The sequence below is a fragment of the Hemiscyllium ocellatum genome, chromosome 11 (assembly GCF_020745735.1).
Source record: "Hemiscyllium ocellatum isolate sHemOce1 chromosome 11, sHemOce1.pat.X.cur, whole genome shotgun sequence".
NCBI classification, from domain to species: Eukaryota; Metazoa; Chordata; class Chondrichthyes; order Orectolobiformes; family Hemiscylliidae; genus Hemiscyllium; species Hemiscyllium ocellatum.
This window is the reverse complement of record NC_083411.1, coordinates 32,059,533-32,073,348: the sequence shown is the minus strand read 5'-3', so window position 1 is coordinate 32,073,348 and position 13,816 is coordinate 32,059,533. Positions and strand designations below refer to the sequence as shown.

Sequence of the window (13,816 nt, the reverse complement as noted above, 5' to 3'; positions counted from 1 at the left end):
TCATCAGTGCTAGTGGCAACTGAGCAAAGCTAGTAAATCATCTTGACCATGTTTGCTATTTGATGTACTCAAGATGTTTGAGTAAAATCAATTATGCATATTTACCTCATGTACATTCTGAATTCAAGAACATGCTGTAACATATTGCAAACTGTTTCACAGATCTAACCTTGCACAGTAAATTTTAGCTTGTTTGTTCACCACCAATGAATCCTGTTGCACTATTCTCTCAGTACACAGGAACTCAAATTTGTTCTGTGTTTAACCAAATAAAGACTCGTCCCAAGCCAGGTAGTAACACAAATTTGCCAATCTCATCTGGAATGCGAACAGGACTAGATGATAAAATGCAGTTGTTTGCATCCATTTGCAATGCGTAAGCCAGTAAGCGGTGGATATTGCAAGGTCCAGATTCAATTGTTCCTGCCTTGAACTGTATCAATAATTAAAGCTTATGAGAAGCTCAAGTAACTTGTGAAACCAAAGCTATTTCAGTTACATCACACTGCAAATTTTGGCTATAAATTCTGTGTTAGGATTGAGCCATCCACTATCACCTGAAGAAGGAGCCATGCTCCGAAAGCTAGTGTGCTTTCAATTAAACCTGTTGGACTATAACCTGGTGTTGTGTGATTTTTAACTTAAGGAAGTGAGCAGTCAGCAAAATGATCCAAGTTATCAAGCAGTGCTTGAAAAAATTCAGGGGCTTGCTTTCTGAAATTAAGATTTGATATCCTTTGTGAATGAGACAGTTTTAATGAGATTTGATGACCCATATGGTCGTCTAAGAAATCTGTGGGATCATTCTGGACTACAGTTCCATCAAAGTTGCTGTTAAAGCTTTTTACATTTACTTCAGTTAATTTAAGATGATATAGTATATGTTGTGTGAGAAGAGACTGCAAAATAAAATGAACAGTTAAAGTTTATTTTGGTTGTTCAAAACTGTGAATCTTGGAAACATATCTCCTAAGTACCACAGATCTCAACATTTCGTCAACTTTAAAAGAAATTATTTGTCATTAACCAGATTGCAACACAAATTTAGCAATCTTGTCTGGGATCATAGCAAATTTGGTGGACTCGTCAGAGAATATAACAATTATGTAACATCCCAATTATTCTAACACACCTCAGCAAGATGATTACACAAACTAAAATTTTAATCTGCTCAATAAGTGGGCAGCATGGTGACTCAGTAGTTACCACTGCTGCCTCTCAATGCCAGGGACCTGGGTTCAATTCCAGCTGAAAGACCGTATATGTGGAGTTTGTACGTTTGTCTAACGTCTATATGGGTTTCCGCTGAGTGGTCCAGTTTCCTTCAACAGTCCAAAGATGTGCAGGCTAGGAGGACTGTCATACAAGATTGCCCAATCGTGTCCAATGCTGTGCAGGCTAGGTGCGTTAGCTATGGTAAATGCAGGGATAGCTGGGGTGGGAAGCTCTTCGGATAGTTGGTGGAGACTCAACGGGATGAATAGCCTCTGGACACTGGAGGGATTTTGTGATAACGTTACAGTTTCTGTAGAGGTCCAAGATATTCAATTCCATAATTTAGGCTCCCCACTATTTCCAATTCTCCTCTCAGTCATTCATGTCTTACTTATTAAATGAAATTCCATGGTTGAGGAAAGTTTTACTGCATCTTAACCAAGTGCATAACTTTTAGATGTGTGCTTGGTTGCTAAACGGCAATTGATTAACTAACTGCTTGGATATACCAGCAAAACAGCATCTCTCAAGTAATTTTTTTAATCAACCTGCTTAATCATATTGTAACACACTGCCTAGGCAGATGGAGACATGAACTGTTGACCATAACAGGAGTCAAGTGATTGACAATCAGCAGAGGTAAAGCCAGATCAAGTTTAGTCTTGGTCTCTAATCCAGGGAATTCCAAGGTCACATGCTGCAGCTTAATCACTATCCTTCAGGAAATTATCATAGTTAAATACAGCCTTCTAGGTCAATATAATTCAAAATTCCTTTACATGATGTGATGATATACCAAGAGTGTTTATCATTTTTTTCATTATAGCACACGTGATTGCATTCAAACATCAATAAGCTATTTTGAACAATGAAGCAGCATTCACTTTGTCCCCGCACATGAGCTCAGTAGTCAGCACTGCTACCTCACAGTGCTAGGGCCGATTCCAACCTCAGGCAACTATCTGTTTGGATTGTGCACATTCTCCCAGTGTCTATGTAGGTTTCCTCCAGGTGCTCCAGTTTCCTTCCACAATCCAAAGATGTGCAGGTTAGGTGAACTGGCTATGCTGAATTGCCCATGGTGTTCAGGGATGTGTAGGTTAGGTGCCTTAGTCAGGAGTAAATGGGAAGTAGTAAGGGGGTATGGGTCTGGGTGGGTTACTCTTCAGAGGGTTGGTGTGGACTTGTTAGGCTGAATGGCCTGTTTCCACATTATAAGGATTTTATGTAAATCTTTCAAAATTTTGCATACTCAGCTTTTACATATTTGCATGAAGTGTCATAGAATGTTGTTTAAATATGCTTTACCTTCTTCGCCATTTAGTGGCTCGTCCAAAAGGAGACTAGCCATGCATTCCCAATCTTTGAGCAAATCGGTTGCACAATCCCACATGCTATCCACAAGATAAGCAGCATGTTCGTGCAGCTATCAATGGAAAAGTAAGAACTATTTAGATCAATTGAAAGATTTCAGCACAACATCATTTCAACATGGAAAAAGTCATAAGATTTGTGAACAAATGCATTAACTTGGATAACATAAATTAGTCTACATTTATTTCTTGCTTTCCTTATTTAATTTGTATTAAAAAGCAATCATCTTCTGAATTGTGCAGTGAAAGTTTGAAGCAAATTTTATGTCGCATGAATAACAAACTGTTGCAATCACTCAGAAGTCAGGCAGTATCTATGGACAGAATCAGAGTTTCAGCATATCAGAATGAAATGAGCTACCAAAAATTCAAAATAATTCTGATGAAAGGTTGTATCAAAATCAAACGCCAACTCTCTCTCCACAGATACTGTCTGGCTTACTGAGTTATTGCAGTATTTTTGCTTTTATCTATAATATTTAGGCTCAGTTAGACATAACAATTCAAAATAAAAGCACACTGTGCCAATTATTGTACCATCCACACTCAACAATCTAAACAAAATCTGCTGCTGCTCCAACTGCAATTTGTTCACTGTCTTTTAGGATCCCAGCAATATACAATGCTCGAAAAAAAACTGCAAGAAACTCATATCAATGACCAATCAAAATAAAAAATGCTACCATTGCAGTGTTTGGAAGGGGAGAGAGATTATGTCTTCACCCTCTTTAAGAAGATGAAAGAAAAATCAGAGGTAACCATTTCTAGCTGGCACTTGTTTGACCAACTGGGGAGCAGCAAATATAATGAACGAATGTACTGTAAAAGACTGAACAAAGGTTAACAATTTTGTTTTCCCAAATTGAAAATCCAAGACAAGAATCGGATCTCATAAATGATCACAGAACATTGTTCCCAACAAATGACAAAAATTATTTTAGGAACAGAGATCGTTAAAATTCTAATTATTGTGGAATGCTATCAGTAAACCCATTACTGAGGAAATGTATTATTGCTTAACTTACCATAATTAGTGGTAATGTGCATAATTAACAGCCTACCTCACTCTCTAGGAAGAAAAACACCAATGTTTTGATGAGCTTTGCATTTGGGCTTTGCCTTCCTTTTCTTTTTACTGCTCCTTCATCAGATTCAGGGTCTTTCTGACTGAAAAGTCTTAAAGAAAAAACAATATTACAACATCAAAACAACTTTTAAGATGAATTTTGCTTCAAATTACATTCATCAATCCCTAGTTGCACTTGACCAGATCTCTCAACTTCTTGCCATCGAGTATCCTTCATCATAGGGGGAACTACAGAATTAGAATTTTTCAAGAGCTACGTCATTACATCTAAAACATTACTCCAAAATTACCAATTAGACATCTGAAACAGAGGTTAATTATATCCAAAAATACTTTACAAAGACAAAATGCTTCAATCTCTGTGGATCTTCTCCCAGGGTGCACAACTGACCACTGACAAAACTTGTCCATTTGAGGGATGCTACAAAGCCCAATAGTCTTCGGGTCCATAGTTAAACGTTTTTAAACTGAGTTATGAATATTTCTAGAACTTGCCAAATATTATAAGCGATTAACTACATAGGAATCTATTTAAATAAACAGCAGCTTTGCTTACAAAATTTAACTGATACCATCAATTTTCTCCTAAGTAATTCTGCTCAATTGTTCAGAGCAGCTCAGTTGTGTCAACTTGGACTTCTGACTCTTTAAATTGCACACGTTAACCTAGCCGAACAATTGAGAGAAAGGTTGACCGGAATATCGTACAGAAGGAACACAGGAGCAGGTTGGGAGATTTGAAAAAAAATCAAGAGAGCGTGACCATCACATAATCAGGGAAGCAGCTATGTTTACTCATTAATTCAAATAATGAGTTTGTAACGTGAAAAGCATTTCAACAGAAAATTTTTATTTCTTTTGGTGAGTGGCATGAAGGGGACAACGGGCACGCTATGAAGTTTCCAATGGGAAAAATGCACATGCTTTGGAGGACAGAGTGCACGCCAAGCGGGCATGTGCCATGTAGATATGACAAGGCTTACACTACCGCTTAAAAATTAAACATTGTAACTGGATCAGATGATGGAAATCATTCAAGAACCTCACTTCGGAAGAAATGCTGAAAGAGTGGACATCAAGGTTTACAGGTACCACATGGGAAGCCTTGACAGAAAGGAGACTTTTTGTAGGATGTGAATGTTTGTGTGAAGACAGCATTTGTAGGCCATACCAAATTGTTCTTGAAATCATTTCAGGGGTATTTAAGAATCAACCACATTGCTCTGAATCTGGAATCATATGTAGGCCAGATCAGTTAAGGATAGCAAATTTCATTCCAAAAGGTCAATAATAAACCAGCTGTGTTTATATAACTAACAGCAACTATTATATGGAGACTAGCCTTCCCGATTGCATTAACTGACGTTAAATTCCACCCGTTGCCATGGTGGGATTTGAAGCGGAGATCCTTGGAACTTTAAATTCCTTATTTTGTGGCATTACCACTATGCCACTACCCCGATATCCTGTCACCAATGAGGGCAAGGTAGCCCTAAATCAAACAAAAGGCAAGGCAAGGGAAGCTGTTGGCTGTGGAGGCTAAGGTCAGAACTCAAACCTGGATGCAATGCAACCAGAATGGCTGGATACTAGTGATCAAGTCAAAGAATGCACTTCTAGTGGGATATGACACCAACTGTTGGTCAAAACACACTCACCACAAACCAGTCAAAAATCACTATAAATCAGGATTCTTGTCAGACACTCAGCAATTTCATCTCAACTTCTCAAACTTATCCTCACTCTCTCATACTTTCAAATCTTACACCCATATCTCAAAGCCTGGATGAATTACATGTAACACAAGCAACAGCCAAACTGACTGCACTGAACTGAACAGCACATTTCTTTCTTTCTTGCCGGACATGGTATCCATACAACCAGAGACAGAAGAAGCTAGCCCGAGGTTGGCAGGCATAAATGCACTTCGAAAACACTTAAGTTGACCAATACTTGGACACGTTTTGCAGTCCCTACAGCCAACAACAGAGGTGAAATCAAACATGAAGATGGAAAAAAGATTGAGGGAAACAGCCAGACAACAGTTTATTCAGGATTTGGCATTGTGCAATGAGATGGAATTAATTAATGATCTCTTAGTAAAGGATCCTCCAGGGAAGAGTGATCATAGCACGCTAGAATTTCAAATTCAGTTGGAGGATGAGAATCTAGGTTCAATACTAGAGCTCTGGAGAGAAATGAACGTATTTGCCTCGGCATGAGGACAGATCTGGCCCAATTGGTTTGGGGTGTAAACTAAAAGGGAGGACAGTTGATGGAGCAGCGGCAAATCTTTAACAACATACCTCAATTGCTCTCAACTAAAACGTATTTCAGAAAGGAAGCAAATTTATAAGATTGGGAGAAAACATCCATGGCTAAGCAAGGAAGTTGAAGGTAACAAAGACAAAAACTAAGGCTTACCATATTGCAAAGGCCAGTGGCAGAGATCAACAAAGGATCACTAAAAAGTCGCAAAAAGACTAAAGGTAAATTATGAAATGAGGGTGAAATATAGATAGTGAAAGCAGATATAAAAGAGAAAAGAGTAGGTAAAGTGAATGTTGATCACTTGGAGGATGAGACTGTAATGTAAATAGTGGAGAACACAAAAATGGTGATGTAACTAAATCAATATTTTGCCTCGGTTTTCACAGTGAGAACCATCCCACAAGTTACAGGTAATACAGAGGTCACGATACGGAAGGAACTCAGAACAATCACTACCGCTAGGGAAAAATACTGAGCAAATTGTTGGAATTGAAGGCGGACAAATCTTAAGGTCTTAAAAGGAAGTAGCAATGGAGATAGCGGATCCATCGATTATATTCCAAATTCACTGGATGTAAACATTTCAGTGGATTGGAAAAAAGTTAACAATGCCTTTATTCAAAAAGGGAGGGAGACAGGCAAAAAGTAGGAAACTACAAACCATTTAACTTAACATGTTACTGGGAAATTGTTAACCAACTAAAATAGGACATTTAGAAAATCAAAATCAAACCATACTGACTCTGATGGATTGTAGAAAGGGTAAATCAGATTTGACTAATTTGCTAGAGATCTTTCAAAATATAACAAGCAATATGGATAATAAAAATCCCATGGATGGAGCCCCTGAAGACATTTGGCAAGGTGCCATACAAAAGGTTAATATACAAGCCAAGAGCACGAGGTTCCAAGTAATTTATTAGCTTGGATAGAAGATTGGCTAACCAACAGACAACAGCCGGCATAAATGAATCTTTTTTGTTTGGCAAGGCCCCAAAAACAGGGTTCAGTCCTTGGTCCCCAACTATTTACAATCTATAAAATGACTTGGATAGAAAGTACTATAGACAAATTTGCAGATAACACTAAGTTGCAATGAAGATTTATGAAAGAGAGAGTTAGGTGAAAGGGCCAAAACTTGGTAGATGACTTTTAACCTGGGTAAGTACAAGGTTATCCTATTTTGCTTGGAGGAATAGAAGACAGGCTTATCTAAATGAAGAGAAACTTCAGGGTGCTTCAGTGCAGTGGAATCTGCATGATCCTCATGTATGAATTGGGAGAAAATGAGAGGAACAGAGGTGACGTGATAGAGGTTTACAAAATTATGAGGGGCATGGATAGGATAAATAGCCAATGTCTTTTCCTTGGGGTCGGGGAGTCCAGAACTAGAGGGCATAGGTTTAGGGTATTTACTGCGAAAGAAGTAGAATATAAAAGTAGGGAAATATTGCTACAACTGTACAAGGCAGTAGTGAGACCACACTTGGAGTATCGCATCCAATTTTGGTCTCCTTTCTTGAGGAGGAATATAGTTGAATTGGAGGCATTTCACAGAAGGTGCTGAGATTATTCGAGAGATATGGGGCTTGTCTGAGGGAGGCAGAATGAGCAGTACACAGGATGCTAAAAAAGGATTGACAATGTAGACATGGAAAAGATGTTTCTTCATGTGGAGCAACCTAAAATAAGAGATCATAGTTTCAGAATAAGTAGCAGATATAAAACAGACATGAAAAGAAATTACTTTCTCAAAGGATCTTGAATCTTTAGAATTCACCACTTAACAGTATGATAGCTGCTGGGACACTGGTTAAATTTGAAGCGAGAGACAGAATTTTAATTAATGGTTCTAAGAGTTATAGAGACTGGGTAGGAAAGTGGAGTTGAGGTCAAGATTAGATCGGCTATGATTGTATAACATGGTGGAAAAGGCTTGAGGTGCTGAATTGCTTACTGTTGATCCTAGTTCATATACTTTCACACTCAGTTCATTGAAACATCCCAATGTCTCTTCATCTCACATTCTTAATTAAGCAAGACATCTTAATTTCTACTGCTTAGGTGGTGGTGATGGCATTGTGATATTGTCACTGGACTAATATTCAATGTACTGCTCAGTAGTCAAGGCAGACAGTAGAATTATAATTTTTCAAAACATTGAATTTCAAAGCTTAATGACCATGAAACCATTGTCGATTGTTCAAAACAACAAATCACACCATTTAGGGAAAAAAAATCTGCCAACCTTACTGGGACTGGCTAAGATCTGACTCCCAATGTACAAAAATTGACTTCTGAAATGGCATAACAGAAGCTCTATCTGATGTAAACATCACCATATTCTGTAAACCAAGGTCACTGTTAATAACATTGCTTGATCGCTGTCACAACGGAGGCAGTATCGTAAGCAGTCAGTTTAAAAATTCATGCAAAAACAATCTTTTCAGCAAGTTGATGTGCAAAATCAGCATGTTTTGTACTGAAATAGCCATACTTTCATCCACCATCAACACATGAAAATGCAACTTGCACAGTTCATCCAGGAACACACTCTGTATGATGAGACTAATGACATCAACAATGGAGAGAGATATGGAATTCTGAACACAAATATATCAGCTGTAATTTTACTGAATGACAGAACAAGCATGAAGGACTGAATGGCTGACTTGTATTCCCAAGTTGCATATTTGTCAGACAGCAAAATAGTCCTTCAGCACATGCCACATTGCACCCCTTAAAGCTTTGCAGTTTGAAACAATTACAGAAAACACCAAACCTTTGTGGAATCAGGCCAACGTAGGAGAAATGTTTGAGCAATGAAGCTGAAGAACAACTTGTAATTTGGAGGAAGTGCAGCATAACAGTTCTTAAAATGTCTATGCAAACATTTTCTTACCAGTAACACAAATTAACAGTTTCAGGTTCAAAGTACTCTTGGATTAAGGTTCCCAATATTAAGAATGCCAGTCGTAGCAGCAGAATTTCAGCAATGTAATTCATGAATTACATCATTGTTGAGCTTGTAGTCATGGTCCCTCTGTTCTGCAAAGTCTTGTGAAAATTCATTATAAAACTGAAGGAGGACTAAATTTCCAAATTAAAATGCTCAGTTCTAATAGCCTCTATGTAAAATTACCAGCGATCAACCTTAAACCATACAGACTGTAAAACACAAATATGTACACTGCACAGATTTCTATTAAGTGATGTTGGCATGTGTTCAAGTTTTATTTACACTGGAACAAGATTTAGTTGAAGTGGTAGCTCATTACTACAACTTTATTACACAATACTAACAGACCTGACAGGAAAGCAGAACGTGATGAGAAATTGAAAAATAATTTCCCCTTAGACACTCTTCGAATTTGATTTTGCTCCTTACTTTTTGTAAAGAAATTCTCCAGCTGCTACAGCGACTGGTCGATGAGCAGAGTAAACCAAATGGTAGACGTTTTCACAGTCCTCAGAGGTAAGGACGTCATCACTACCCCTACAATAGGAAGTGCAAGAGCAAAAATAACTTCATTCAGAGGCTGTGCAATTTCATAAATACCTTCAATTTTCATTTCAACTTTACAGTCAGAAAAGTGGCATTAAATTGAATGGACAACAGCATAATTATTGCCAAAACTAGGTATCTGATATATTTTATTGCTGTATTTGGTAAAATTAGAAATGGTTTAGCACATGGTTTATTGAATTAAACTGAACTGCTTAAATTAAAATTTCAAAGTGCACAATAAGGTAGAATTGTTCAATTAGTTAAAGAATGTGCTATTTTATATATAATGTGCAAGTAGGATATATTGAATAAACAACATGGTCCTCCAAAACAACTGTTTCAGACATTGAAATTTTCAAAGTATAATCATTATTTCATTGCTGGTAAATAAAGCAGCCATAGGAACACTGCACTTTTATTTTAATGCGCATCTAAGGAGCTAGGTTTCAGCATCAAGTCTCATTCAAAGGATGATAGAATTAACAGTACAGTAGGAAGTATGAGCACAGATGTTCTCCAATTTCTGCAGACAGGCTTAAGTATACAGCCTTACTACAACTGAGCTAAGATGCACCTGAAAAACCAAATTATATTTTTAACGACAGAATAATTCGAGAGTTTAAAACTTTGGGTTAAGTTAAATGTATTGTCATTGTGATGTATTTTTTTTGATTCGCTGGTGTTAACAATAACATTTTATTCCAAAATCTGTACATATAAGAGAGGTAAACCTGTAAAAGTTAGGAGAACAAGTTAGGACTTGTTGGGCCGAAGGGCCTGTTTCCACACTGTAAGTAATCTAAGATTTATTTTGTTATGCAGGTTGCAGATTAGAGCTGACCTGATATAGGTCTTTAAAAGTACAAATGGGTTCCATATACCAAAACTGGGAGCAAAATGTATGGTCTTTTCGGTCCTTTAAACCTCTTTTGCCATTCAATCTGTTCATAGCTGATGCTCCATCTCAACACCATATCCCAGCTTTCTCTCCAAATCCCTTTTGCCCTTGTGACAAAAAAAAGTATCGGTATCTTTCTTGAAGATGCTCAGTGTTATGGCCTCCACAGCCTTCTGCATTAGTGAACTCCAAAGTAAGAGCACCCTCTAAGTGAAGAAACATTTCCTCATCATTGCCCTACCCTCAATCCTGAAACTATGACCCTGACTCTTAACTCCTCAATCAGGAACATCCTCCCTGCATCAACTACGTCTTGCCCTGCTATGATTTCATTTAAATCAGAACCCCATTCATTTTTCTAAACTCAGGTGAATTCAAGCCCAGTCAAACCAACTTCTTCTATGAGAGCCCTGCCATCTTCAGTGTCAATCTAGTGAACCTTTGGTGAAATCCACTCTATGGTAAGAACATCCTCTCCAAAGTAGACAAACCAAAATTGCATACAAAATCCAAGCACAGTCTCACCAAACTCTACCTAATTGAAGGGAATCATCCCTACTTTTGAATGCAAAACCTCTTTGAATTTTGACCAACATATCATTTGCCTCCTCAATTTTTTGCTGCATCAGCCTGTTTATTTCATTGACTGGAGTACAAGATCACTCAAGTCACTTTGTAGGTCCACATTTTCTAATACATCCCCAGTTTAAATAACATCCTCCTTCCCTGTTTTTCATACTGATGTGTACAGCTTAAAGTTATCCACATTATACTACGTTTGCTATATTCTAGCCCTCACAATCACTGCCTTGATCACCCTGAAGCTGTTTTGCATCCTACTCACAATGACACTTAGTTTTGTGTCATCAGCAAACTTGAAAATAATGAATTTGTTTTCCTCATTCAGTTCTCTATGTGCATTTTAAGTCAAGTCAGTATATTACCCACAACCTTTTGAATCACAGAATTCCTACAGTGTGGAAACAGACCCTTCAGCCCAACACGTCCACACCGACTCTCTGAAGAGCACCCTACCCAATACATTCCCCATTACGCTACATTTATCCTTGACAAATGCACTTTAATTTTGCCCTCAATTCTCTTATGTGGGAACTTACCAAAATCTTTCTTGAAATCCAAATTCCCCCACAACCATTGATTTGTCATTCCCTATTCTACTCGGGATGCCCTCAATAACTTCCAGCAGATTAGTTAAGCATGATTCCCCTTTTATAAACTCACGGCTAACTTTGTCTGATCCCATTACTACTTTACAAGTTTTTTTTAAAAACAAACAACATACACCAGCAATTTCCCCATTACTGACGTTAGCCTAATCTGTAAATCACTTTTTCGAATTGTGCTATTATATTTATTACCTTCCAATCTTTAAACAACACAGCAGAGTCTACAGAATTTTGGATGATGACCATCAATATATCTCATACTTCAGGATTTACTTCCTTAATACTAAGCAATGCAGGCTCTATGGATTATTAGGCCCTATGGATTAGTTAGTCTTTAACTTCATGGATTTTTCCAACACACTTTTTTTTAAAAAACTCATCAATTTTCTTCAAATCCACCCTCTCACTTGACCCCCGGTGCCCAAACATTCCTGGGAAATTATCTGTGTTCTTTTTAGTGAAGACAAATTAAAATGTGTTTTCAATTCTTCTGCTATTTCTTTGATCCCTATTTCAATTTTTCCCATTTTGGGTTGTAAGGGACCTAACATTTATTTTCGCTAATCTTTTTCCTCTTTTCATATGTATAGAAGATTTTTGATAGTTTTTACATATGCTGCAAGTTTACTCGCATTCTCTATTTTACCCATCTTAATCAATCTTCTTGTCATCTTTTCTTGAATTCTAAATTTCTCCCAAGCCTCAGTCTTATTGCTTTTTCTGGCAATTTTAAATTTCTACTCTCTGGATGTACCACTATCTCCAATTTGTATACTAGACCACAGTAGAGCCACCCTTTCTGTTTGGCTCTTGCACTAGATAGGAATGAATTATTGTTGTAATGCATGCATATATTACCTAAATACTAGGAGAGACGTGGAGAGTATGTTTCCACTTATGAGAGGTTCCAAAATTAAAGATTATAAACATAAATCTGTCAGTGGCTCAAAGAGCAGTTCGAATGTGGAACTTTCTACCATGGGAAATGGAGGATCTAGGCAAATGCTTCTGTCATTCAAAAGGGAAACGACACAAGTGTAACACTGAAAACAAAATGACAAGTGCATCACAAAGTTGAGATGAGAAAGCAGCTCAGATGAGTTTAGTCAAGTCTATACTATGCAATTTTATATACATGTAGTTTATACAAACATCATACAAATGGTTTCTATGAATGCAGAATATTAGGTTATAGGATCTTATATGTGTAAAAAGCACAGTTCAAGCATTCAGAAGTGAAGATGATTTTCAAAGTGGGAACCTGGGAGCAGATTGACATGAGCAGTACCAAGACTCTGAGAAAGCAGAGCTGTTTCAGATATCACAGAAAGACTGAGTATGCGTGTGTATGGTTTGTGTCTTGGGAAGCAGTGCCTGGATTGTGCATTGGATCAAGTGCCTGGATGCAGTACAAGAAATAAGAGCAACTCTGAAATGTATTAATACTGTAAGGGATGGCGACTCAATTTGTACCAGTGAGAAAGGAGGTTGCAACAAACTCTGAGAATTGGTCTAAAAATACAGGCTGAAGATTGGGGAGGAACAAACTTCAGGTATTTAAAAATATTAATTAGTCCAATTTCTCAAAGATCAGAAAAGGTTTTTGAAATTTGGCATTGATTCTGTTTACAGGGCAAAGCTTAGTAACCAAGTCAAAACTGAATGGGCTTTTAAGTCAACTTGCGTACACAACTGGAACTGACCCTAGAACTATAAGGACTTAAAAAAGTGATCATTTGTACAGAAGCAGACAGATGTAATTTAAACATTCTGGTCAGACTGACAGAATGACCTTGACAAGAAATAAGGGTTATTTCCTAGGAGTGCAGGAAATGCATCTTCAGGACTGAATACATTGTTGCTGGTAGCAAAGGTTCAGTTTGTTAACTGACTGAATAGATTCTGAAACGGCCTAAATTCAACATACTCAAAAGTGAAAGATGCATCTCAAGTGATAGCACAATAATATAAACACCCACTTATTACAAAAGATTCTGAATGGCCACAAGAACAAAGAATCAAGTATAACAACTTCTACTTACTGCAGGACAAGAGTCAGAAGTTTTATTGCTTGCACAGCAACTTCATATTCTTTATCCAGAGTCATGGAAACAATTCTATCCTAAACATAAAAGAGAGTTTATTCATATAGTAAACTCTTAACAAGCTTTTGTTGCTCCATTTTTATCAATAAACAAGTTTCCAATACCAACCTCTGACAGAAAGGTCAGGTAGTCTATCATGACAGATAACTTGTGACTGCTGCATAAATGCTCC

At 37.4% G+C, this 13,816-nt stretch overlaps 1 protein-coding gene across 5 annotated transcripts in view; it reads right to left on the bottom strand.

Moving 5' to 3' along the window:
* Positions 1–13,816, bottom strand: part of stag2b (STAG2 cohesin complex component b) — a 194,831-nt gene that overhangs the window by 71,629 nt on the left and 109,386 nt on the right. For all 5 annotated transcript variants that reach the window (XM_060832506.1, XM_060832505.1, XM_060832507.1 and 2 more), the window contains 4 exons: positions 13,582–13,661; positions 9,335–9,442; positions 3,650–3,764; positions 2,524–2,641 (listed from right to left, as the gene is read on the bottom strand). In XM_060832506.1, the coding sequence (XP_060688489.1) occupies positions 2,524–2,641; positions 3,650–3,764; positions 9,335–9,442; positions 13,582–13,661 (421 nt within the window). The remainder of the gene's footprint in view (positions 1–2,523; positions 2,642–3,649; positions 3,765–9,334; positions 9,443–13,581; positions 13,662–13,816) is intronic.